The 25786-nt window shown below is 38.6% G+C and overlaps 1 protein-coding gene across 18 annotated transcripts in view; it reads right to left on the reverse strand.

Moving 5' to 3' along the window:
• Nucleotides 1–2645: 2645 nt before the first annotated feature.
• KATNBL1 (katanin regulatory subunit B1 like 1) overlaps nucleotides 2646–25786 on the reverse strand; it is a 68794-nt gene continuing 45653 nt past the window's right edge. For 5 of the 18 annotated variants that reach the window (XM_024232705.3, XM_054532562.2, XM_063716555.1 and 2 more), the window contains 10 exons: nucleotides 25585–25715; nucleotides 17224–17304; nucleotides 16641–16681; nucleotides 14795–15074; nucleotides 10654–10772; nucleotides 9402–9452; nucleotides 9223–9312; nucleotides 8784–8873; nucleotides 7405–7498; nucleotides 2646–4342 (listed from right to left, as the gene is read on the reverse strand). In XM_024232705.3, the coding sequence (XP_024088473.2) occupies nucleotides 4310–4342; nucleotides 7405–7498; nucleotides 8784–8873; nucleotides 9223–9312; nucleotides 9402–9452; nucleotides 10654–10772; nucleotides 14795–15074; nucleotides 16641–16681; nucleotides 17224–17304; nucleotides 25585–25701 (996 nt within the window). In that variant the 5' untranslated portion in view covers nucleotides 25702–25715 and the 3' untranslated portion in view covers nucleotides 2646–4309. Of the gene's footprint in view, nucleotides 4343–6557; nucleotides 7259–7404; nucleotides 7499–8783; nucleotides 8874–9222; nucleotides 9313–9401; nucleotides 9453–10653; nucleotides 10773–14794; nucleotides 15075–16640; nucleotides 16682–17178; nucleotides 17305–23235; nucleotides 25529–25584; nucleotides 25716–25786 lie in introns of those variants that run through there. The other 13 variants (XM_002825257.5, XM_009249662.4, XM_063716556.1 and 10 more) reach the window with 7 other exon arrangements.

Below are 25786 nucleotides of genomic sequence, written 5' to 3' on the forward strand. Positions count from 1 at the left end.
TATTTAGTAGAGATGGGGTTTCACCACGTTGGCCAGGATGGTGTTGATCTCTTGACCTCATGATCCGCCTGCCTCGGCCTCCCAAAGTGCTGGGATTACAGGCGTGAGCCACTGTGCCTTGGCCCCTTTCATGAAATCACTAGTACACAGCAGCTATGTCTTTTTGTGTTTTATGACCAATTACAGTCTATAAAAATACTATGGTATACATATTTTTTGTAGTTGTACTGAGATTTTATTGTAGTTTGATTTTAGGAGGTACTATTAAGTCAATGATTTGGCCCAGAGAAAATTATAGTATCTACATGTTTTAAATATAGCATTGAAAAATGGACTCAGTATACTGGATATATGATATGCAGTACTTACTTTGTTATAGTTGGTGCTATTACTGAATCAATCAAGTAGATGAAAAATTAGAAGCATACGGTGTTCAGGGAGGGATAATTCTTTTTTTTTGAGTAGGAGTTTTGCTCTTGTTGCCCAGGCTGGAGTGCAATGGCGCTATCTGGGCTCACTGCAACCTCTGCCTCCTGGGTTCAAGTGATTCACCTGCCTCAGCCTCGCGAGTAGCTGGGATTACACGCATGCGCTACTACGCCTCGCTAATTCTGTATTTTTAGTAGAGACAAGGTTTCTCCATGTTGGTCAGGCTGGTCTCGAACTCCCAACCTCAGGTGATTCACCTGCCTCGGCCTCCCAAAATGCTGGGATTACAGGCGTGAGCCACTGAGCCTGGCCTGAATTTTTATTCTATAATCCTGTTATAGAATTAAAAAGGGGGGAGGTATAGTGTGTTGCAAAGTTTTATGACAATTTTTGTAGCTAGAAGTATTCGAAATTAAAGGAAAAAGAAAAACATAGAAGTAAATACCTACCAACATATGTCCAGTAATACTATTTCCATCTATGGTAATCCAGAAATAAAAATCTATATTGAAAGATAAGAAGTAGTGTGTCCAAATACATCACTGTAGTTGGGTCATTTTCTCCTGATTTAATTTTTTCTATTTAAATAAACAAAGGCAACTGCATTACCATCTTGTTCTTAAATAAGAAGATAACTGGGAATGACTGATGAAATTGTTAACTTAAACCTTATTTTTTCAGAGTCCTTGACTAGCTTAAGTAACTAAGTAAGCATTTAAATATGACTTCTATTATCAGCATTCAGTAGCTAATAATCATTACTCCAATTACTTATCCATTAATTATATGAACAACTTGGCAAAATATAGAAATGTTCTAAGTTTGAGAAAACTACTGTTTCAAAGGTCAGAAACCTAGCTTTGAACCCACACAACCATGGTTAAGGTTAGGACATGACGTGTACCAAGTAAATTTAGAGGCATTAGGATTTAATTCCTCAGTAGCCCTTAGAGTTCAATGCTGGTATTTGTGATTCCCCCAAACGGACAGAGATACTTACATCCCAATTCTCACATCTCAATATTCATGTAAATAGTGCCAACTGCCTTTGAAATCACTGCCAAATATTAATTTTAAAAACCATCTAATGATACTTACTTCCTAACTTTTAACCATTATTCTCATCACAATCACTCATTACAAAACTCATCCACTTTGTCCCAAGTAGAAGCAAATTATCTGATAACCCTCTATCACCTCAATAAACTACCTGTCCCTATACTTGCAAAGTTAGCAAAGTCAAGTATAGAAAACCTAAGATAGAAGGACTAAGAAGGCATAGAGACCTTGGGTAGTCCCTCAGTTCTGTACACTCCTTAGTAGCACAGCAAAAAATTAGCAATGACAGACAGTAATTGTCCTAATCTAGGTCAATACAACAGCCAAAACTTTGTAAACACTCTCTTTGGCTCTTCCTGGAGATCAACACTGTTCTAATTAAAATGCTGTAGCATGAAAGGGCTTAATAGCAACAGAAGTGTTCAAAAATATTTATCTAATATCATTTATCCAAGAATCTTAAAAATCACTTAATACTAATCAATTCAATAACTGAGAGAGGTAGGTATTAAGGAAACTGCAAAGGCCAAGGACAGAAATTAGGAGTATATGCTACTCAATAATCTTTGTCAGCTAAAAACTCTGCTGACTTATATAGCTCTGAGTATGTAAGATAAAGTATTATCTACATGCCTTCAAAAAACCTAAATTTAGGTATAAGTGTTACCAAGATAATACCTGTTCTTACTATATGTCATTTGTACATAATTTTTCTGAAGTCTGATTTATTGAAGTTTGATTTTTGAAGATACTGTTTAGTCAATGATCTGACCCAGAGAAAAATGTGAAAAATATCTAATGTAATATTACTTAATACTTTGAAACTAAACATTACACAGTATTTTAGACATCTTATTTTGAATCTATTATTTTAAATGTTAGATTAAAAGTCTACAGTATCACATATACCCATTATTTGAGTAATCTTTCCATTTGAGGCAAAAGGTTTATGCTAAGCTATACATACCATCTTCCTGAATTTCTGAGATCGATACCTGAGGGAAGGTGCAATCGACAGCTATAAAAACATTTTGTGTGTATGCAAAGTTAATGAACCTACAAAAGCATCAAACTCCTGTCCACGGCCTCTTTAGCACCATACTCCAACCAAGTTAACTGGTTCAAACTGCTACATAAGACAGTGATAACTACAGGAATAAGCACAAAGAAAGGTTACATTTTATCATGTTAAAGTTTCACAGAGATAACAGGTTTACAATTCAAATTCCCATGTCCTGAAAACTGGTCTCTTAAATAACTCACCTCTCAAATCACAGAAGTGCAATAATCTGAAATTATTCTAATCTAAAGACTTAAGGAAATAACCAATTATTACAATTCATGTTCACTGTGAGGAATATCTAGCTATATAAAATATAGCTACACAAAACCAGAACTCAGTGAAACATAACTTTTTAGAGCAAGAAATCTGCTTGAGATTCGTATCAGTAGTCATTAAACGGGTAAATGCTAAAGGTTTACATTCAAGTGCTTGAAGGACTACTGCAGAGAAATTCAATTACTAAAAACCTTTGCTCAGATGCCTGTCAGGCATATTAAGGATGGGATGATGTGTGAACCACCAGCAGTGGTATTAAACCCCAATCATTTTCAAGACAAATAAGATTTAGAGCTGTTAAGACATTCCAGAATTTGGTTCACTGACACTAAAAATGGTATTTTAAAAAAAAGACCTCATACAGTCTGCTAGCATATCATACTAACCCTTAGAGGAGGTAGTGACACAAAGTGTTGGAATTTAAAATACAAGATCAGCATTAACTGTAAACCATTCTAAATCACTGTATGTAACTCTTTAAAACATATGTAGTGAAAAAGAATTAGAATTCATATAAAATCAGAATTTAAAAAAGCAAAAAATAGAAATATTTAGTGAATTTACTCAAATGAAGGAAGTTTAAATGATACAGGAATGAAAAATATTAGAAATCTATGTACAATAAAAAGTAAATATAAATTAGCCAAGTCCATGGACATTTCCAGTTAAACATTCATACAAAAACATATTCACCTTTTTCCTTAGATAGGGATAACACATACATACATGAGATGATTCTGGCAAAAAATATCAGAGATACTAAATCTATTCTCAAGTTTTAAAAATGGTGCACAGAGTGTTTCAAGAACATTCTACAAGAATGTAAACCCCTGATTTAATTCCATGATTTTATCATGCCAGAAGCATGGTTGGTTTTAGTTTTTTAAAACAGATATTGGTATCATAACACATTGGCTTATTAATAATTAAGGCATTTTTACATACACAGTATCTCAGTGTGAACAAAAAATGTTTAATATTGATTTTTTTCATGTTTTAAACTTTCAGTCATTTCAACATAAGAAAATAGCTGCACACATTTAAGTGTTTTTTTTTTTTTTAAATAAAACACAATCTTAAAAAAGTTAATGATGATTGGTCTTGGTGGTTCCTAGTGGTAAGTCCTGTCTTACTTTTTCACATAGTATAAATTATATTTTTATGCAGGATTGCATTAAAATCCAGTAGTTCTTAATGTTACCAAATAACCATATAACTCCCAAATGCAGCAAAGGTGAACAATCTTCATAGTGCACTTTCACCTCAATGAAATTGAAGCTGCTCCTTTTGGATATTTTTCCACTTCAATGTGAAGCAGATTGTTGGGATTTCATTAGTGGTTTCATTATGTGGCTTTTTAAAAGAAAAAATAGTTTTGATTTCTTCCACAGTTCACAGTTCTCAGACGAGACTTTTTTTTTGTAAATTATACAGTTCAGGGATGTTTTGAAAAACCAAATGCTCTTTAGTAGATGAAATCTCTCAATGTAACTGTAATAAATATGCATCTACATCCTTAGAAGATAAAACAAAAACATTTCATTAGACAGTACAGTAAATACAAACATAAACAATCCATTTTTTTTGTTGTTGCTTAATTTGCCTTAGTTTCCTTTTGTGACCTTTTGAGGGTAAAAGATGTGTCTTGTTCAGTGCTTTTATCTGCATTTGTTCAGCACAGGGCCTGGCACATAGTATGTGCTCAATAAATATTTGCTAAGTGCTAAATGAATGTGTTGGTTCCTATGCTCAAACAACTCTGCTTTCATAGCTAACATTCACAGAAATTCTATCAGTGCTGTTTACTATCAGTGCTATATTCACTTGAGCCCAGCTTGACAATAACCTCTTTCAATTTCTTTCTCTTTTTTTTGAGACAGAGTCTTGCTCTGTCACCAGGCTGGAGTGCAGTAGTGTGATCTTGGCTGTCTGCAACCTCCACCTCCAGAGTTCAAGTGATTCTCCTGCCTCAGCCTCCCGAGTAGCTGGGACTATAGGTGCACACCACCACGCCCGGCTAATTTTTTGTATTTTAGTAGAGATGGGGTTTCACCATGTTGGCCGGGATGGTCTTGATCTCCTGAGCTCGTGATCTGTCCACCTTGGCCTCCCAAAGTACTGGGATTACAGGCATGAGTCACCTTGCCCGGCCCTCTTCTTTCAATTTCTATACTCAAAAAATTACAAATTAATTGATGGTTTAATTTTGTAATAAAGTCTCATCATAAGGAACTTCGCATTGAACTTTTAATCACTCAGTATTGTCCTCAATAATAAATGGTACCTTAAAGTCATATTCACAATAAAGCTTCTCCCTTTGTAAAAAACTGATTGTGGCCAGGTGTGGTGGCTCCTGCCTGTAATCCCATTACTTTGGGAGCGGGGAGGTAGGTGGGTCACTTGAGGTCAGGAGTTCGAAACCAGCCTGGCCAACGTGGTGAAATCTCGTCTCTACTAAAAATACAAAAATTAGCCAGGCATGTGTGTAATCCCAGCTACTCGGGAGGCTGAGGCAGGAGAATCACTTGAACCCAGGAGGCGGAGGTTGCAGTGAGCCGAGCTTGCACCACTGCACTCTAGCCTGGGCGACAGAGCGAGATTCAGTATCAAAAAAATAAATAAATAAAAATAAAAAAATTCTGATTGAAAGCAAATTTCAGTCATAAGGAACAATCATTTTTTAGTTCTTCTATACAGAATGCAACACCCCTTTAGAGCAAGGTAATACGTCATGTACGCTCTAAAAACCTAAAACAACAACAAAAACTTCCTAGGAGATTGATTTGTTCATAAGATTTTCATCATTAAGAATTCTATAGGCCAGGTGCGGTGGCTCACACCTGTAATCCCAGCACTCTGGGAGACCGAGGTGGGTGGATCATGAGGTCAAGAGATCGAGACCATCCTGGCTAACATGGTGAAACCCTGTCTCTACTAAAAATACAAAAAAAAAAAAAAAAAGCCAGGCATGGTGGCGGGCGCCTGTAGTCCCAGCTACTCAGGAGGCTGAGGCAGGAGAATGGCGTGAACCCAGGAGGTGGAGCTTGTAGTGAGCCGAGATTGCGCCACCGCACTCCAGCCTGGGCGACAGAGCGAGACTCCATCTCAAAAAAAAAAAAAAGAAAAAAAGAATTCTATAGAGTAAAATCCCACATAGTGGTAACAAACTTGGTTGATATATCATTTTGCTTCTTTTTTTTGAAGGTATCTGAGAAATTTTTTTGGGGGGGAGAGGGGCCATGGTCTTCCATAGCAATGGCCAGAGCTCCTTTGTGGCTGTCACTTTGACAGGAGATAAGCTTCTGGTTGGTCACTGTTGGTATCACTCTCATTTGCTTTTCTTCCCTCAGCTACATTAATTCCCTGAAAGCTTCTGTCTCCTGTAAGATCTGAACTTATGATCTTGGAGTAGAAGCCAGATTATCCCTCAAGGCTACCTAGGTTTGCCCAAGCCTCTGTTTCTCTTAGCATTGTATTTTCTTCCCCTGGAATTCTAAGAAGTTGTTTTGTCTCCGAGAAAAATTTTATAACTAAGTCCATGACATAAATTCTCTTATTTAGAAATATATATATATTTAATATATATATATTTAATAAATATATATATATTTAAAACCAAAGAATGCTTTTTATATTCCTGGCTAATGCCCATTTATGATAGCAGTATGCCTAGTAATAGACTAAAAGTATTTCTTAATGACAATTTTTTCTTCAATTAATTTTTAACTACCAATGTTTTTTCTTTTTCTTTTTTTTTTTTTTTGAGATGGAGTTTCACTCTGTTGCCCAAACTGGAATGCAATGGCGCGATCTCGGCTCACCACAACCTCCGCCTCCCGGGTTCAAGTGATTCTCCTGCCTCAGCCTCCCGAGTAGCTGGGATCACAGGCACGCGCCATCACACTCAGGTAATTTTTTGTATTTTTAGTAGAAACGGGTTTTCACCAACCAGGCTGGTCTCGAACTCCTGACCTCAGGTGATCTGCTTGCCTTGGCCTCCCTAAGTGCTAGGATTACAAGGTGTAAGCCACTGTGCCCGACCTAACTACCAATGTTTTCTGGAGTTTAAATATTAAAATTCAAACTAGCAATTTTTCCTTTTTCCTTTACGAGACAAATCAATAAAGACCAAAGTCAAATTCACTGTGATTTAAATAGTTTACCTTCTCAAAAAGCATAACATTATTAGCAAAAGTAAAACTTAATCTCCAAAACCATTTAATTATGTTCCTTATCTCTTGTTTCCTGAGTTCCTCATCTTGTTTTCTGATGCTGTCCTTACTGGATTCTCAAAATTTTTTCAAATACTTTTCTCTGATTAAAACCCTCTGTAAATATCCTCTAGCATAGCATTTCAGGGGCTGTACATGAAACATGTTCAATGGCCAATTCCTGCGCTTGCTGCCAAGGTCACAGTTACACGCAGAGGACCTGAAGCATTTGAAAATATGAAATTGACTTTAGACATTAGAACAGTATCATATTATTTTGCCTAGAGACTTGAAAAATTAATTTATAAATGTAAAATATTATTTCTAATTTTTAATGTTTAATTTATAAGCTTAAATATAGATTACCTTAGCTATATTACCAGTATATCCTGGAACCAAAGTAAGATGGTTTTCCTGTTCCCATAATCCACTTAATTGTTGTTTTAAAATTTGAATATTTCTAAAAGAAAAAAAAGGAAGAAAAATGAGAAAGCAAATATATTAAGATATAAACTTTCATCATAAATATGCATAATAAAAACTGTTCTAAAATTTTTCAGGTATTTTTCAGGAGAAAATGATGCTATTTGAAATAAAACATTCGGGAACGTGGAGAGAAATTAAAAAAAAGTCAAATAACTTCTAGAATAATGTATGTCAGTCATGAAAATTAAAGGTTTATCCACATAATACCGCCAAACACCTCCAATTTAATTAATTCTTGGAAAAAACAAAAGATGTTTTTTCAATTCCAAAATTAATAAAATTTCTTACTTGATTTCAATTAAAAAAAAAAAAAAGAAAATTAAAGGTTATTTAGTTGTCAAAGCAGGTAAGAAAATGACCAGGCATTTGGAACATTTGGATATTCCTTGGTGTGAAGTAGAAAATTTTGAGAGCCTACAAAAGAAATTGTGGACTTTTTTTTTTTTTTTTTTTTTTTTTTTTTTGAGACAAGGGCTGGCTCTATCTCCCAGGCTGGAGTGCAGTGGTGCCATCTCGGCTTACTGCAACCTCCACCTCCTGGGCTCAAGTGATCCTCCTGCCTCAGCCTGAGTAGCTGGGACTACAGGCGCACACCACCATGCCTGGCTAATTTTTGTATTTTTTGTAGAGACGGGGTGTCATCATGTTGCCCAGGCTGTCTCAAACTTGTGAGCTCAAGTGATTTGCCCTTCTTGGCCTCCCAAAGTGCTGGGATTACAGACAGGCATCAGCCACCGTGCCTGGCCCAAAATTATGGACTTTAAGGAAACTGTTGGGAGACATTTTTCTGTGGTTTCATGATAATCTGGCTATACTCTGGTAGAATACCCACAAATTTTCACATCAAGGCAGTAATAATACAGTTTTTAGAACTGTAAACATCAACACCGGACTCTCAGGTTAATGTCTAGGCTAAAGGACCCTGCAGGGTGCCTCCATTCCTTATTCTACTGTGGGCATCTCTTTTTCCTCCCTTACTCATATAATGAATATGAGAATTAAACCACTATTGTGTTTTTCTTCTAAAATGAAGGGTAGGGTTGTGCCAGAAGAAGAGATACAGGAGGTTAGTAGGCTCTGGAATTCAATTTCCAAGTGTGGTTTTCACATGAACAGTATCTTAAGTTAGTATCTCTCTGAATATAAAAAGAATAAATACCATGCACTGATGATAATGGGATAAAATTATTACCTAGTTTAATCAAGCTGCTTTCCTGAAGAAAATTTCAGCATGAGTTTATCTTTAAAGGTATACTCACCCATCATTTATAATTTCTGTTTTGGATGATAGTTCTGACCACCACCTTTTAATGACTGCTTGAAGCCAGTTTAAACCAACTATAACATATCTGAAATGACATTTTGTTACAAAATTCAAGTGTTTTCATCTAAAAACCCTTCTTATAAGAGATGATACTTTCCCTCCCAAAAAACACATACACACATTGGTGTCTTCCCTTTTAAAAATTTGTTACCTTCATGATCTATTTCACAAAAGTATATTTCGTGTAATTTGTTTAGATATGCTTTTATAATTGTCCTTTAGTCATTTCATATTCTTTTCCTAATTGTACTACTAGCTTCTTGAAAACAGAAACCTTGTATGTCTCATGGAGCCCAATCTACTATGTACTCACAAAGTACAAAATCAAGGATATTGAAAAAGAAAAATGAATCAAGATTCAGATTAGCACTTACTCTTCAAATTTGCTTTTAAGTAGTGACTTTACTAGAGGCAACAAGTCTACACAGCAGCCAAGTGAGATATATTGTTTTTCTTCCTGTAAACTAAAATAAATACCAAGTTATAAAAATATGGATGGGCCATAATTTGACCTCCTTTAATCTTACTTTTTTCTGAAAAATATTGTTTTTACCAATTGGTGAGCACAGGAAGGCAATCTACCACAACGCCAAGATCTTCTATCCTGAGAGTATAAAAAGAATAGCATTGCCTTAGAGAGCTGATTTCGTTATTTACTTTCATATTATGATTATTCACACTGCTTTTGAGAAAATTCATTCATTTAACAATGTCAGTATCTACAATGAGTCATGTCTGTGATACAGCAATGAACAAAGACACAGGGCTTGTATTCCAGTGCGTGAGCAAGTGTGGGGGTTGGGGGGTGGCACAGAGACAGGCAATAAACAAATAACAAGACATAAGACACATAGAGCAGGTTGATGTAAGTGCTATGGAGAAAAATAAAACAGGAAAGGGAGATAGGGAGTGGAGAAATAGGTATTTTAAAATAAGTTGGTCAAAGAAGGCTTCCCTAAGGTAACATCTGAGAGACTTGAATACAATGAGGAAAGTAATGCTTCAAATTCCCACTCAAAAGGGATGTTTACTTTTTATTTTTACCAATTTTTTTTTTTAAGAAACGGGTCTCATTCTGTTGCCCAGGCTGGAATGTAGTTGCATAATCACAGCTTACTGCAACCTCCAACTCCTGGGTTCAAGTGATCCTCCCAAGTACCTGGGACCACAAGCATGTACCACCGTGCCTGGCTTATTATTTTTATTTTTTGTAGAGATGGAGTCTTGCTATGTTGCTCAGTCTCTCACTCCTGGGCTCAAGTGACTCTCTCACCTCAACCTTCCCAAATGCTGGGATTATAGGCAAGAACTGCCACACCTGGCCTCAAAAGGGATTTTTAGAAGGTTAGTTTTCCCATATCGTTATCTCTTAGTTTTATAGGTAAGAATGACAGTCAGGAAAGGTAACAGCTTTGTTCAATCTGATAAAACATTGTTTTCTGTATTTTGGTTACTCTTAGATGGGTGATGAATGTAATTTAAGCCATACTGTCTCTACTGAAGCTACATATAGGCAGTTTAGAATAATGAAGAAGGTTCATCTGAGCTCAGGAGTTCGAGACCAGCCCGGGAAACATAAGACCTCATGTCTTCCAAAAAAATTTTTTAAAAATTAGCCAGGTGTGGTGATGTGCACCTGTATTCTCAGCTACTCGGGAGGCTGAGGTGGGAGGGCTGCTTGAACCCAGCAGGTTGAGGCTGCAGTGAGCCGTGATTGCGCCACTGTACTCCAACCTGGATGACAAAGCAAGACCTTGTCTCAGAAAAAAAGTGATTGAACAAAGAGGATAAAAGGTCACACTTACCTCAACAAATAAGCTACAAGTTCACTTATACTTCTCTTTCTCCAGAAAGTTAAAGCTACATTCAATCTCATATTCCTGCTGAACAAAACTTGGGCCATTGTTTCATGGTCCTGAGAAACCTGAAAGGCAATAATCTGATTTGTTAAAAAGCACACCGAAACAGAGTATGAAACTATTTTTTTATTAAATCGTTCTGGTAGACATAGTTAAAAATCATGCAAAGGTAACTCCTTTTACTGGCCCACAAAAAGGAATACTGCAGTTGACCATAGTAAACAAATGATCTGAACAAATTTAAGACCCGTTTATACTTTTTACTAGCTACTATTTTTCTTTTAAAACCCAATAATTTGTAAAATTATTTTTAGCTGACCGATAAACTAGGACTTAATTTATAACATGGATAAAAGAAAAATGTAAACATATAGGCTAGTCATTACCAACTGAATGGCATGAGAATCACAAAAACTCAGTTTTTGACAAGTGTTGTAGTACCATTTAAATTTATCTATTTATTGTTAAGTAATGAAGTGTCATTTTCCTGTTCTAATGTGTTTAACACAGAACTATGTAAGATAAAAAGTAAAAACTCTCTACACAAAAACATCCAATATCACTCCGCAGAAATAATTACAGTTAACAGACTGATATGTATCTTTCCAGACCATTTTCCAGACAAAGACAAATTAAGTACACATATAAACACTCTGAAAAATTAATTACCTATACTGTTCAAAACCTTGCTTTTTTACCTATATGAACATTTTTCAATGTCAAAACACAAATCAAGCCTTTTTTTTTTTGGAGACAGGGTCTTGCTCTGCTGCCCAGGCTGGAGTGCAGTGGCACAATCTCAGCTCACTGCAACCTCCGCCTCCCGGGCTCAAGTAATTCTACCTCAGCCTCCCCGAGTAGCTGGGATTACAGGCACCCACCACAACACCCAACTAATTTTTCTATTTTTAGTAGAGATGGGGTTTTGCCATGTTGGCCAAGCTGGTCTCGAACCCCTGACCTCACATGATCCACCTGCCTTGGCCTCCCAAGTGCTGGGATTACAGGCATGAGCCACCACACCAGGCCCAACTTCACTTTTAAAGAACAACAGCATAGCCTGGCACAGTGCTGTGTGCCTATAGTCCCAGCTACTTGGGAACCTGAGGTGGGACAACCACTCGAGCTCAGGAGTTTGAGTCCAGCCTGGGAAAGACAGTGAGACAGTGAGAACTCATCTCTTAAAAACAACAACAACAAAAAAACAATAGCATATTCTCTAGTCTTTATATACCATAATTTATTTAGATTATGTTTTTTACCTATCAAAACTATGTGTCAGTGGACATCCTGATATATGTAATTATGTGCACTTGTACAGATACTTTTGTTAAAATTAATTTTACAATTGGAACAGCTAGGTCAATGGTTATATGTATTTTAACTTGGCTAAGATGCTATGGTATCACTTTCAGATTTAGGTTTTTAGAGCAGGTACTGGTCAATCAAGAAAACAGGTATGAAACAAGAATAATCATTAAACCTATCAGTTAAATGTAAGGTTTAGTGAAAAGTAGTGAAAATGAGAATGTAAAGTAAAAGGAGGTTCTTGAGAAAGATGTCTCACTGGGGTAGTTTTTAAAATGCATAACTGAAACTTTTTAAAAAGAACTTTTATTCTGGCCAGGCACAGTGGCTCACACCTGTAATCCCAGCACTTTGGGCTGGGGCTGAGGCAGGTTGATCGCTTCAGCTCAGTAGTTCGAGACCAACCTGGGAAGCATGGCAAAACCCTGTTGCTATAGGAAATACAAAAATCAGCTGGGTGTGGTGGCACATGCCTGTAGTCCCAGTTACTCTGGAGACTGATGTAGGAGGATTGCTTGAACCTGGGAGGTGGAGGTTGCAGTGAGCCAAGATTGCACCACTGCACCCCAGCCTGGGTGATAGAGCGAGAGACCCTGTTTCAAAACACAAAACAAAACAAACTTATTTTATGTTCAGGGGCACATGTGCAGGTTTGTTATATAGGTAGTTTGCATGTTGTAGGGGTTTGGTGTACAGATTATTTCGTCACACAGGTAATAAGCATAGTAACTGATAGGTAGTTTTTTGATCCTCACTCTCTTCTCACCCTCTACCCTAAGGTAGGCCTCATGTCTGTTGTTCCCATCTTTGTGTCCATATGCACTAGCGCAGTGTTTAGGTCCCACTCCAACTGAGAACATGAAATATTTGGTTTTCTGTTCCTGTATTAGTTCGCTTAGGATAATGGCCTCCAGGTTCACCCGTGTGATTGCAAATGACACAATCTCGTTCTTTTTATGGCTGCATATAGTATTCCATGGTGTATATGCACCATATTTTCTTTATCCAGTTTACCATTGATGGGCATTTCGATTGATTCCATGTCTTTGCTATTGTGAATAGTGCTGTGACGAACATACGCATACATGTGTCTTTATGGTAGAATGTTTTATATTCCTTTGGGTATATATCCAATAATGAGATTGTTTTAAGTTCTTTGAAAAATTGTCACACTGCTTTCACAATGGCTGAAACTAAATTACATTGTCACCAGCATTGTATAAGTGTTCTCTTTTTTCCACAACCTTGCCAGAATCTGTTATTTTTTGACTTGTTAATAATAGCCATTCTAATTGGTATGAGATGATATCCTGTTGTGGTTTCGATTTGCATTTCTCTAATGATTAGTGATTTTAGGTTTAGCATTTAGGCTGAGCATTTTTTCATATGCTTGTCAGCTACATGTATGTCTTCTTTTGAAAAGTGTCTATTGTGTCCTTTGCCCATGTTTTTTTTTTTTTTTTTGAGACAGAATCTCACTCTGTAACCCAGGCTGGAGTGCAGTGACAAGATTTTGGCTCACTGCAACCTTTGCCTCCCAGGTTCAAGCAGTTCTTGAGCGTCAGCCTCCCAAGTAGCTGGCATTACAGGCGTGTACCACCACGCCTGGGTAATTTTGGTATTTTTGGTAAAGATGGGGTTTTGCCATGTTGGCCAGGCGGGTCTTGAACTCCTGACCACCTGCCTTGGCCTCCCAAAGTGTGCCACCATGCCTAGCTAATTTTTGTATTTCTAGTAGAGATGAGGTTTCGCCATGTTGGCCAGGCCCAGTTTTAGAATATTTCTATCACTCTCAAAAACGCTTTTGAGTCTGTTAAAACAACCAGTTTTGCTTGAGCCAGAAGAGCAGCAGGTTTGCCTGAACTATGCTTTAACTAGGCAATATTGAGAGCCTGGCAAAATGTGTCTGGATAACTGGCTTCGGTGGTCTACTTTTTTTTTTTTTTGAGATGGAGTCTTGCTCTCTTGCCCAGGCTGAAGTGCAATGGAATGATCGCGGCTCACTGCAACCTCTGCCTCCCAGGTTCAAGTGATTCTTCTGCCTCAGCCTCCCAAGCAGCTGGGATTACAGGCACCCACCATCATGCCCAGCTCATTTTTGTACTTTTGTAGAGAGGGGGTGTTTCACCATGTTGGCCAGGCTGGCCTCGAACTCCTGAACTCAGGTGATCTGCCTGCAGATGTTGTCCTTCTCTTTATTTTTATTTTTTTGAGACGGAGTCGCTCTGTTGCCCAGGCTGGAGTGCAATGGTGCGATCTCAACTCACTGCAACTTCTGCCTCCCTGGTTTAAGCGATTCTCCTGTCTCAGCCTCCTTCTGAGTAGCTGGGATTACAGGCGCCCGCCACCATGCCCGGCTAATTTTTGTATTTTTAGTAGAGGCGGGGTTTCACCATGTTGGCCAGGCTGGTCTCAAACGCCTAACCTCGTGATCCACCCACCTCGGGCTCCAGGCGTGAGCCACCGTGTCTGGCCTAGTGCTCTACTTTTTTAGGCAAGATTTCTCCTTTTCCCTTCCTTTAAATCTCTACTGGCTAACTTGTCATTCTGGATAGTTTTAGCAGCCTGCTAAGCATTTCATCCCATCTTAGAGAAATGGAATAAATTATTAATTCAAATTTGGTTAATCTAGAAAATTGTCTCAGGGAGTTACTATGACTCAAATAAGTCTACATTCAATAGGTGACAAATTATTCTGCTAGTGGAATATGGCAAAGAAAAAATCAAGATTATAACAGGAACAAAGTTAAACTAGATATGAGTTAGAGAAAAGACTTACCTCGGAAAAAAACCCACTATATTTTGATGATGGGCTTTCTGTCTGTGAAGAACCAGAATCACTGGAGTTAACCAAATATGTTCGACTATCATGGTGTAATTTTTCAGGCAGGTGGCCTGCACAAGCCAGTTCATTTTCTTTATTTGCCATGTCACAGCCCCCACTTCCAGGGGACTGTTTTTTTCTGTAACAAGGATTTGGAAAGGGATGATGAACTTTCTTTCTGCGATAGATCACTTTACGAAGTTTATCTGGGCTTTTCACAGTTTGTCCAACTGTTCTGTAAAAAGAATTTATTTTCTTAAATGAAAAAACCATATGAAATCCTTTAAAAGTTTTTAAACAGAGAATTAATAGGCTATATTTTGTGATTGTAATCCACTAAAATTAGAAGTAAATAGAATTTTAAAAATCTTAATTCTGAGTTGAAGAGAAAAGTAAAAGGGAAATTACAAATTATCTGGAAGACAATGTACAGGATGACATTTTATGCCAAATAAAAATGAAGACAGACATAATAACCAGAATGCTTTTAAAAATGAAATATTAAAGGCCATTCTGGCAGTAAGAAGATCACAACATTTTCCAGAAACCTGATCTTTTTCTAACAAAGCGGCAAATAAGACTGCAAATGTTAAATGAATATTTTAACATTTAATTAAGCTGAAGTATATTAATTTGAGTAAGAACACGATAGAACAAGCCTCATGGTTTAATACAGTGGTTCTCAAACGTTTTAGTGTCAGGATGCTTTGCCCTCTTAAAAATTATTAATGACTCAAAATATTTTTTTTTTTGAGATGGAGTCTCTCTCTGTTGCCAGGCCGGTGTGCAGTGGCGCAATCTCAGCTCACTGCAACCTCCACCTCCCAGGTTCAAGTGATTCTCTTGCCTTAGCCTCCCGAGTAGCTGGGACTACAGGCGTGCGCCACCATGCTGAACTAATTTTTGTATTTTTAGTAGAGACAGGGTTTCACCCTGTTGGCAAGGATGAACTCGATCTCTTGACCTCATGATCCACCCACCTTGGCCTCCCAAAGTGCCGGGAATACAGGTGTGAGCCATGGCCAAAATAATTTTTATGTGAATAATATCTACTGATATTTACTGTGTAAAAACTAAAACAAAATTTAAATCATTTGTTAATTCATTCAAAAAAAGACTAATTACATATTAATATTAATATGGAATATCTTACCCAAACCCCATATTTTCTAAAATAATTTTTTAAAAAGTAAGAAGAATGGTACTGTTTTACATTTTTATATATCTCTAATATCTGGTTTAACAAAAGACAGCTGGGTTCTCATTTCTGCTTCTCCATTCAGTCTATTGTGATATCAAATGGCATATAGCTTCTTGAAAAATTATATTGTACCCTCAAACAAGAGAATGAAAATGAAGACAGTCAATGTCTTAGTATTGCTATGGAAGTCATTCTGACTTCACAAATTCCATGAATGGTCTTTAGGGACCTGCAGGTCCTCAAATCACACTTTGAAAACCAGTCGTTTTGTAGAAAGTGCCTTTAGAAGTTAGGCAGATCTGAGAATAAATGTCATTCTTACCACTTTTCTAGCTATATGATTCTGAACAAATCACTTAACTTATCTGATCTTAAGTTTTCTCATCAACTGTTAGGGGTAATGTTATCTATAGAGCAGGACTGTTGTAAGGAGCAGAGACAATATTGATGTGTTTATCAGTGCAGATACTGGCACAAAGGAGCTGTTTGACAATAAGTTAATTATTATTATGATAAAAGAATGCTTATTTTTACCCTTATTGTCATCCTTACCCAGCTTTCATATTTGTTGTTCCCCACAAACTTTAAAGAAACTCTTACCTATTTATGTAAGCAGCCAACTGTTTTGGAGATTTCTTAACCTGAAAAATGAAAGTAGATAGGTGATGTTAGAAACAAATGCTTGGTGCCGCAAAGAAGAATCAGCACTCTGGCAAAAGCTTTCTCAGCAAGGCAATTTACTTCTGCAGAAGGGTGCCAGTCGTGCCTGGAGTGGTTGCAAGAGCATACTGGACGAGGGAGGAGAAGGGGTTCTTATCCCTAATGCAGCTAGTCCCTACTGCTGTGTCGTTCCCCTACTGGCTAGGGTTGGACTGCACAGTCTAAACTAATTCCGATAGGCTATTTGGGTATGAGCCAGAGTGGCAGGGTGAGCAGTTTCAGCGGGAAGGATGGTTACAGTGCAGGTGACAAAGGATGACTAATGACAGAGCAGGTGACTAAGGATGACTAAGGACTCTAAATATGTGAGTATAAAGGCTAGAAGGGGGTTGTTTACTGAAACTAGGGCAAGGAGGTGTAAAGAACGAGGAAGTTAAACTTTAAAATGGAGAATAAAGTATAAGAAAGCTGAACATACTGACATACTGGTTCCCAGAGGAACTCAGAACTCATTGTACTTAACAATTTCCCCCTTTTGAATTTTACAGGTCTTCCTCTTCAAACTTCTTTCACATGTCTTGGTATAGCTGTTCTGCTTGGTTTTCTAAAAGAAAGAGCTTGTCAGAATATGGTGGAGGGGAACTGAGAGAAGTTTTAGTAAGGGCTGTTTCTGTGTCTTTGGACTAGCCCGCGGATGCGAGGTATGATGCAGCATCCAACAAGGATAAGCACTACTGCTACAATTGCAAGAGAAGTAAGGATGGAGGCTGTGATCCCTTTCCATTTACCAAACCATTTTTCTAGCCACCTTGTGAAGGGGTCATTTACTCCTGAGTTTTTTGCTAACTCATTGGACAGGGCAGTTAGACCTTGCAATGCCTTTGTTATACTTTCATCAGGGGCAGTATTGTTTGGGATGAAGGTACAACGTTCAGTTTTAATCATGATGCAAACTTCCCCTTTTTCTGCTAATACCATGTCTAAGGCCATTCTATTTTCCCAAGCCATCTGGCTAGTAGGCCCTAATTGCTCAGCTGTTCCTTTAACAGCATCTCTAGTATAGTTAATAAACCGCTGTTGGTTGTAATAGGTGGAATTTATCTAATCTACGTTTTTATTAATTGTTACCCACCAAAATATTGACTCAAATTCAGCAGCTATTTGATCTCAGGTCTTAAATTTATTTGGTACTCCTTGTGGGACTCTAACTGCATCTAAATAAACGTGGGAGTCAAAAGACCCTAAGGAGCTTCCCTTGCTTTACGACATTGTGTTTTTTTCTTTCTCTGGTTAATGAAATGCCAGGGTGAAAGGGATAGCCAACTGGACTAGGACGCAAGTGACACTCCAGTTACTTGGCAGAGTGTCCAGCAAAGGTCTACCACAATATCACCATACATCTGCTCGGGGGTGTATAAGGGCTGACTGGTCGGTGAGTTCTTGGAAATTCTTAAGCTCACTGCACCCTTTTAGGTCTCTAAGGGATGCTAAGTTTCCTCTTTGTTGTGAGACACACAAAGTGAACTCAGTGTCAGGAGATGGAAGCTGGATGGCCCTCGGGGGCTAACCTGCGGGGTGTTGAACTTCGGGATATAGCAGAGAAAGAGCTTGGCATGACTTGTTATCCCAGGCTGTGGAATCCTGGAAAAGAGCTACCATACAGCCCATGCCCGGTTGACTGGAGGACCATCATAGTGGAAAGGGGACAATCTGGGCCTCTGGCCTGCCGTGCACATGAGCATAACAATTGCTTTTGTTTAAAGTGCGGATGAAATATTTGATCTATTCCAACCAGGCATTGGCATTTTGATATCCTGTCTCAATTGCTAAAGTTTGTTTTAGGTATTTGACTTCTACAATAGCTACCTTGGTCTTGTCATTAGATGGAGGAAGAACAACAGTTTTGTTGTGGGAGGTTCTGGAAGAAGGCTTAGGGGAAGTTGTAGGCGGTGGAGGAGCAATGAAGAATATTTCAAAGGATCTGATAGGGTCTGCTCCTGAAACCTCAGCCCCCGTTATTATAAAACTGGCTTAAAGAAGGAAGTTGGCTTAAAGAAGGGGAAGAACTTAAGAGGGTTTGAGATAATAACCTGTACTGGATTGCATTGGTTTAGCTGACAGTTAGGGGAAGCTGTTCCTTTAGTAAAATGAATGTATAGCTTTAGGAAATTACAACTACTGCTTGGGACAATCTATTCTTGCTCTTTAGTGGTCCACAGAATGTTGGACCAACTACGGCATAAAAGCTTTGTATTGGGAGGGCAAGACTCTCAGTTTATACTGGAATCTCCGTCAAACTCTTCCCAAGCTAACTTATCCCAGTTAACAGAATTCCAGTCTGAGAAGAGCTAGGAAGGACAAAGTTACTTTTCTGAAGTGGAGAGTTGCCTCTGGCTTGGCACATCTCCACAGGGCATCACAAGGCAAGCATCAAAGGTAATAGTTTGGGGTGAACTCAACCTAGTTACATTAATAACAAGAGGACTAGCAATAGATGGGGAAAAGAAAGAGATGCAACATAAGAGGATCAAACCCGTTTTAGCTTTAGCTTGGTTAGAGTAATCCCTAGAATAGCTGCTCATGATTCTGGAGGAGGTAGTGCTCTTTTGACCTGGGTGTGATGAGTCCATCCTATTTCTGCTGTTTGAACTGTGGTCTCAATGGTTAGGCAGGGTCCTTCCTAAGCTGGTTCAAGTTTTCCTTCCCTCCAACTTTTGACAAGGATGTGGTCCCTAGGCTGATGTTGGTGTACTGGAAACTCTAGGGGTGGTGCCTGTGCTAAAAGACCTTTAGTTCTGAGGCAAGAGAAAGTGGAAGATAAACTAAGTATATAATTTCTGAGAAACTGATCTTTTGTTTCGAACATGGGAATGTCAGCAGTGGAGTGCAAATAGAGCAACTTACAGAACATTTCGTAAGGGGATAAGCCGACATCTCTCTGAGGAGCAGTTCGGATTCTCAACAGGGCAATGGGAAGGCATCTAGTCCATGGCAACTGAGTCTCTAAGACTAATTTGCTTAAGAGGCTTTTTAGAGTTTGGTTCATTTTTTTCCCCACTCTTCCTGATGAAGGTGGGTGCCAGGGAGTATGATTTCCCATGTTATATCCAGTACCTGGGCAAATTTCTTAATGACATGTGTGGTGAAATGAGTTCCATTATGTGAATCAATGTTTCCTATTAATCCAAACCTGGGTGTAATATTTTCAACTAATGTTTTGACTACATTATTAGCAGTTGCACTTGAAAGAAATAGCTTCTACCCTATGAGTAAGGTGATCTACTATTACTAATAAATACTTTAGACAACTAATTGGGGGCATCTTGGCGTAATCAACTTGGATACTTTGGAACAGTCTTAATTCCGGATACCTTCCCCTAAGAGGTGGTTTTCTGAGGGTCTGCTTATTAGTCTTCCTACGTACTAGGCAACTATCTGTAACCTGTCATGCCAAAGTGTAAATTCCTACACATCCATAAACCCAAAGGACTGTATCACACATAGCTTGAGGTCCCCAATGAGTCTCTGATGCAGATGAGAGAGGTCTCTCATGAGGGAATTAGATAACATTTTTCTTTGGTCTGGTAACACCCATTTCTCTTCTGAATTTTCTTTGGCCCCTATTTTTATTAATTTCTTTTTTTCAATGGGAAAGAAGATGGGAACTGCAGTTGGGGGAAGAAGGCAAGGGGTTAAGTGAAAAACAGGCATTTCAGAGTAAATGGTAGCTTGTGTGGCTATTTGATCTGCAAGGTTGTTTCCCCAGCTTTCAAAAGAGATACCTCTTTGATGTCCTGGGACATGGACAACAGCTATTTCTTCTGGCAACTGGAGGTTATCTAATACTTGAGTGATTAATTCTTGTGGACCAGGTCTTGGCCTTTGAAGACCTTGTTCGCTCCAATTTTTTTTTTCAAAGGTGTGAGCTACCCAGAAGGCATGTTTGAAATCAGTATAAATAGTCCTTTCTTGGCTCTGCAGATGCTTTAAAGGCTTGATTTAATGCAAACAATTCACATGTTTGGGCAGACCAATTACTGAGTACTATTCCTGACTCTACTTCTGCAAGGAGTTCCCCATTGACTACTGAGTACCCATTATGTCTTTTTCCTTCAATTACCCAGGAAGAGCCATCTATAAATAAGTGCTGCCCCGTTTGAAAGGGGTCTTTCTTAAATCAGGTCTGACTTTAGTATGATAATCAATTAAATCTGAACACTCATGCTCAGGTCTCTTTAAATTTGGATTCTCAGTCAGGAAACCTGCTGGGTTAAGCGAATTATCAGTGGTTAGTGTTAAATCATCGCTCTCTAACAGGATAGCTTCGTATTTTAAAATTATTGATTCAATAAGCCACCTTTCTGCCTTCTGATTAAGGATAGTTTTGACTTGGTGAGGTGTACTGACAATGAAGTTCCTTCTAAAAGTTAATTTTCTTTATTTTTCCTGTTAATAGGGCTGTTGCTGCTACAGATTGAATACATTTAGGCCACCCTCAGATTACAGGGTCAAGAATTTTTGACAAAAAGGCTATGGGCTGCCGGTGGCCCCCGTGTTTTTGAGTGAGTACTCCTAAGGCTACTGTTTTGTTTACATTGACAAAGAGATGAAAAGGCAGTTCTAGGGGAAGGTAAAGCTAGGATGGGGACAGTTACTAGTAACAACAGGGTAGGTGGTTTGGACTATCTGATTAATAGCTCTAAGGTCTTACACTAACTGGTATGACCTGTCTGGCTTCTTTACAGGAAGTATTGGAGTGTTATAGGGAGACATACAGGGTTCAAGAAGCTCATCATGGAGAAGACCTTCAATTATAGAGTCTTCTATAATTGAAGACTATATTTATAGAAGTCTTTATAATTAAATTTACTTTGGCTTTTAAAGGAATAGGGTGTTGCTTTCTCTTTACATTTCCCTAGGGTTTTTTAAATTTAACATGAATCAGAGGAATCTGTAACCTTCCTTGATTCCCATCTTTTGACTATACCTTGGGATGAATGTGTTCTTTGTCTGTGGTGGTGAGCAAGTTTAGGAAGGGGAGGAATTTTCCATGATTGATTTGGAGGCCTAAGCCTAATTTTAGAATTAATTCTCTTAACAGATTTGTCCCTGCATCTGGAATTAATAAATTTGATACTAGCTGATCAGTTTTTATATTTTACTTCTGTCTCCTCTGAGAGTTTTGCTCTAAACCCTTCTCCTTTTACCCTTGAGATAAGAAGTTCTTCTTGTGAACAAGTTACACTAGATGGAAAGTAACAAACTGAGGAGCAAGCTGCTCCTGAGTTGATTAAAAAGGTAATAAGCTCAAATTTAGGTCCCACTTCTAAATTTATCAAGGGCTGTTGGTGGGACTCAAGATAAAAAAAGATACAGCCCCTGACTTCCCTAGTCTTCCTCAAAAGCTCTAAGTGGGATGACTTTTTCTTCCTTTTCTCATTCGGGACATTTTCTTTTAAAGTGACCTAATTTTCCACATTTGAAACATTTGTTCTGTTCTTTTTTCTTTTCTACTTTTGAGCCTCCTGGCTTTACTCTTTTGTACTCTTCATATTGCCTGGAGAGCGGGGGTCTAGCTTCCTTACAGGTTCTGGCCCCATGGCTACTTTGTTGTATGGTGGACAGCAGAATTTTTGCCTTCTGCTTTTTTCTTCATTTCTTCTTACATATACTTTTTGGGCTTCTCTTAGAAGCTCTTCTATAGATCTACCTTCCCAGTTCTCTATCTTTTGTAATTTCTTGTTAATATCTGGCCAACTATTAGTTACAAAATGAAGCTCTAACATCCTTCATCGGGGGGGTCTTCTAATTCTAGACCTGCATATTTTCTCATTTGCTCTTTGAGTCTTTTCAGGAATTTTACAGGTCTTTCATCTTTTCCTTGTTATTGAAAGCTTTTGTAATGTTTTGGATGCGGGGTTTAGACTCTTGAATTCTTTTTATTATCATAACTCTAAGGTCTTTTCATTATTCTTCTAATATTTCAATATTAGGCCTGGGGACTATCGGGGGAATATTATCGTTGCTAGCTTTATACTTTTTATCCCTTACCTTACTTGGGGTATTTCCCATCTTGATGGTTTTGGGGTAAGGCTCAATCTCCCCTACTGGAGATTTCTCGACTTTCGGGGTGAGGCTCAATTTTCCCTACTGGAAATTTTTTGCCTTCCCCACTACTGGAGGTTTGTGTGAGACTCAATCCCCCCTACTGGAGATTTCATGCCTTCCTTTCCTAGAGGCTCAACACCCGCTGCTGGAGGCTTCTCACATTCTTCTACTTTCGCTTTATCCTTCTCTGGCTGCTTCCCTAATGGGAACGTCAGATCCCTCTTGGGATTGGTGGGTTGGTATAAACCCCCAACCCAGACTCCTTTACAGGAGGGCTGCCCTAAGCTGTATGAGGTGACCACGAAACCACAAATCTGGACTCAACACTCGCTTTGCACTCAGTTGTGCATCTCATTCGCACACTTTCAACCTCCAAGATACCCCGACCACCAAGGAAATACTTTGTCACTCTTGTGACGTTTCTTACCTTGGTCTATGCACAGGGTTACCTGGTATGTGATGATTTTTTTTTTCCCCAAGTTGTTGGTCTGTTTCTTCCTGCATTGCTGAGAGTCCGGGTTTATTCATCACACTGGGTGGGCCTCGATTCCTTACATAAGGCCGCCACAATGAGGCCACAGGGCGTGCCTCCTCATGGGAGAGGACTGGAGACCCTTCCCCAGAGGAGAACAGGAATCCTGGACTGGCCCCCAAATTTGTTAGAAACAAATGCTCGATGCCGCAAAGAAGAACCAGCACTCCGGCAAAAAGATTTCTCAGCAAGGCAATTTACTTCTGCAGAAGGGTGCCAATCACGTCTTGAGTGGTTGCAAAAGCACCCTGGACAAGGGAAGGGAAGGGGTTCTTATCTCTAATGCAGCTAGTCCCTACTGCTATGTTGTTCCCCTATTGGCTAGGGTTGGACCGCACAGTCTAAGCTAATTCTGATAGGCTATTTTAAAGAGAGCAGGGGTATGAGCTGGAGTGGCGGGGGAGCAGTTTTGGCGGGAAGGATGGTTACAGAGCAGGTGACTAAGATGACTGAGGACAGAGCAGGTGACTAAGGATGACTAAGAACTCTAAATATGTGAGTATAAAGGCTAGAAGTGGGTTGTTTACTGAAACTAGGGGCAAGGAGGCATAAAGAATGAGGAAGTTAAACTTTAAAATGGAGAACAAAATATAAGAAAGCTGAACATACTGACATACTGGTTCTTTGAAGAGGAACTCAGAACTCATTGTACTTAATAAATGAGGCATATTTAAGTTCATTAATAGTTATGTAAATTTTGTGATTGATATCAACAAATCTAAAATTCAACAGATAAGTTTTTCAGATTAATGTTTTCTCTGTTCTAATTCTGTAGTCTGAGTCAACATACACCAACATTGTATGTAGTTATTTTTGGTAAAGCAACATATCTGATATGGTATCGCTGTGTCCCCACCCAAATCTCATCTTGAATTGTAGCTCCCATAATTCCCACGTGTTGTGGGAGGGACTCAGTGGGAGATAATTGAATCATGGGGGCGGTTTCCCCAATACTGTTCTTGTGGTAGTGAATAAGTCTCATGAGATCTGATGGTTTTATAAGGGGAAACCCCTTTCACTTGATTCTCATTCTCTCGTCTGCTGCCATGTTTAAGTAAAATGTGCCTTTTGCCTTCCGACATGATTGAGGCCTCTCTAGCCACGTGGAACTGTGAGTTCATTAAATCTCTTTTTCTTTAGAGATTACCTAGTCTCGGGTATGTCTTTATCAGCAGCACAAAAACGGATTAATACAACATCCAGCCCCCTATTTTCCACACCTCTAGTTGCAAATTATACTGTAACTTATAGGATGCTTAACAAGTGAGTTAAATTTTAATCTCTTTTCTTGTTGCTGTTGTTGTTTTAGAGATAGGATCTCACTCTGTCACCCAGGCCGAAGTGCAGTGGTATGAACGCAGCTCACTGTAGCCTTAACACCCTGGGCTCAAGTGATCCTCCTACCTCAGCCTCCCCAGTAGCTAGGACCACAGGTGCATGCCACCATGCCTGGCTAGTTGAAAAAAAGATTTTTTGGTAGAGATGGAGTCTCATTATGTTGTCAAGGCTGGGCTTGAACTCCTGGGTTCAAGCAATCCTCCTGCCTCAGCCTCTGAAAGTGCTGGGATTATAGGCATGAGCCACCAAGCCTGGCCTAAATGTGGTTTAAAAGAAAGTATACCAGTGCTAATGAACCTTACAATAGTGAACACGAAGCACCCTTGGAATTCCTCTTTAACTAAAATATTTAAATTATATCATATTGAAACAGTATACTGACTAAAAACTTTTTTTTTTTTTTTTTTGATATGGAGTTTTGCTCTTGTCACCCAGGCTAGAATGCAATGGTGCAATCTCAGCTCACTGCAACCTCCACTTCCAGGGTTCAAGTGATTCTCCTCCCTCAGCCTCCCAAGTGGCTGAGATTACAGGCACCCAGCACCATGCTCAGCTAATTTTTGTATTTTTAGTAGACACAGGGTTTCACCATGTTGGCCAGGCTGGTCTTGAACTCCTGACCTCAGGTGATCCACCCACCTCGGCTTCCCAAAGTGCTGGGATTACAGGCATAAGCCACCATGCCCAGCCCAATTAAAAACCTTTTAGAGCTTATAGAAATAAAATGGTTAAGACCTAACAAAGAAAAAAAAAGAAATACATTGGTTATATTTCACCAATTCAACTTAATTCTGGGAGATTAAGCAGAACTATTATCCTCCCATTGTTTAAACAATTCAACCAGAGATATCTAGAGACCTGACCGTTTAAATTGTCTTATCTGTTTTCTAGAAACCATAGACTTACCTCCTTCATGTTCTTATTAGTGAAATTAGAGATCTTTTTTCTAGGAAGATCAATGAAATGATCCTCAATTTTATTACAAAAGTTCCGTTTTTTAACATTGTGGGTTTCCAATGCCATAATCTCTTAAGTACCTAGACAATAAAATAAAATAGAAAATTAAAAAAGCATAAAGAGTCTGATCATTTTTAACACACACACAAAC

The sequence above is a fragment of the Pongo abelii genome, chromosome 16, assembly GCF_028885655.2.
Source record: "Pongo abelii isolate AG06213 chromosome 16, NHGRI_mPonAbe1-v2.0_pri, whole genome shotgun sequence".
Classification (NCBI taxonomy): domain Eukaryota; kingdom Metazoa; phylum Chordata; class Mammalia; order Primates; family Hominidae; genus Pongo; species Pongo abelii.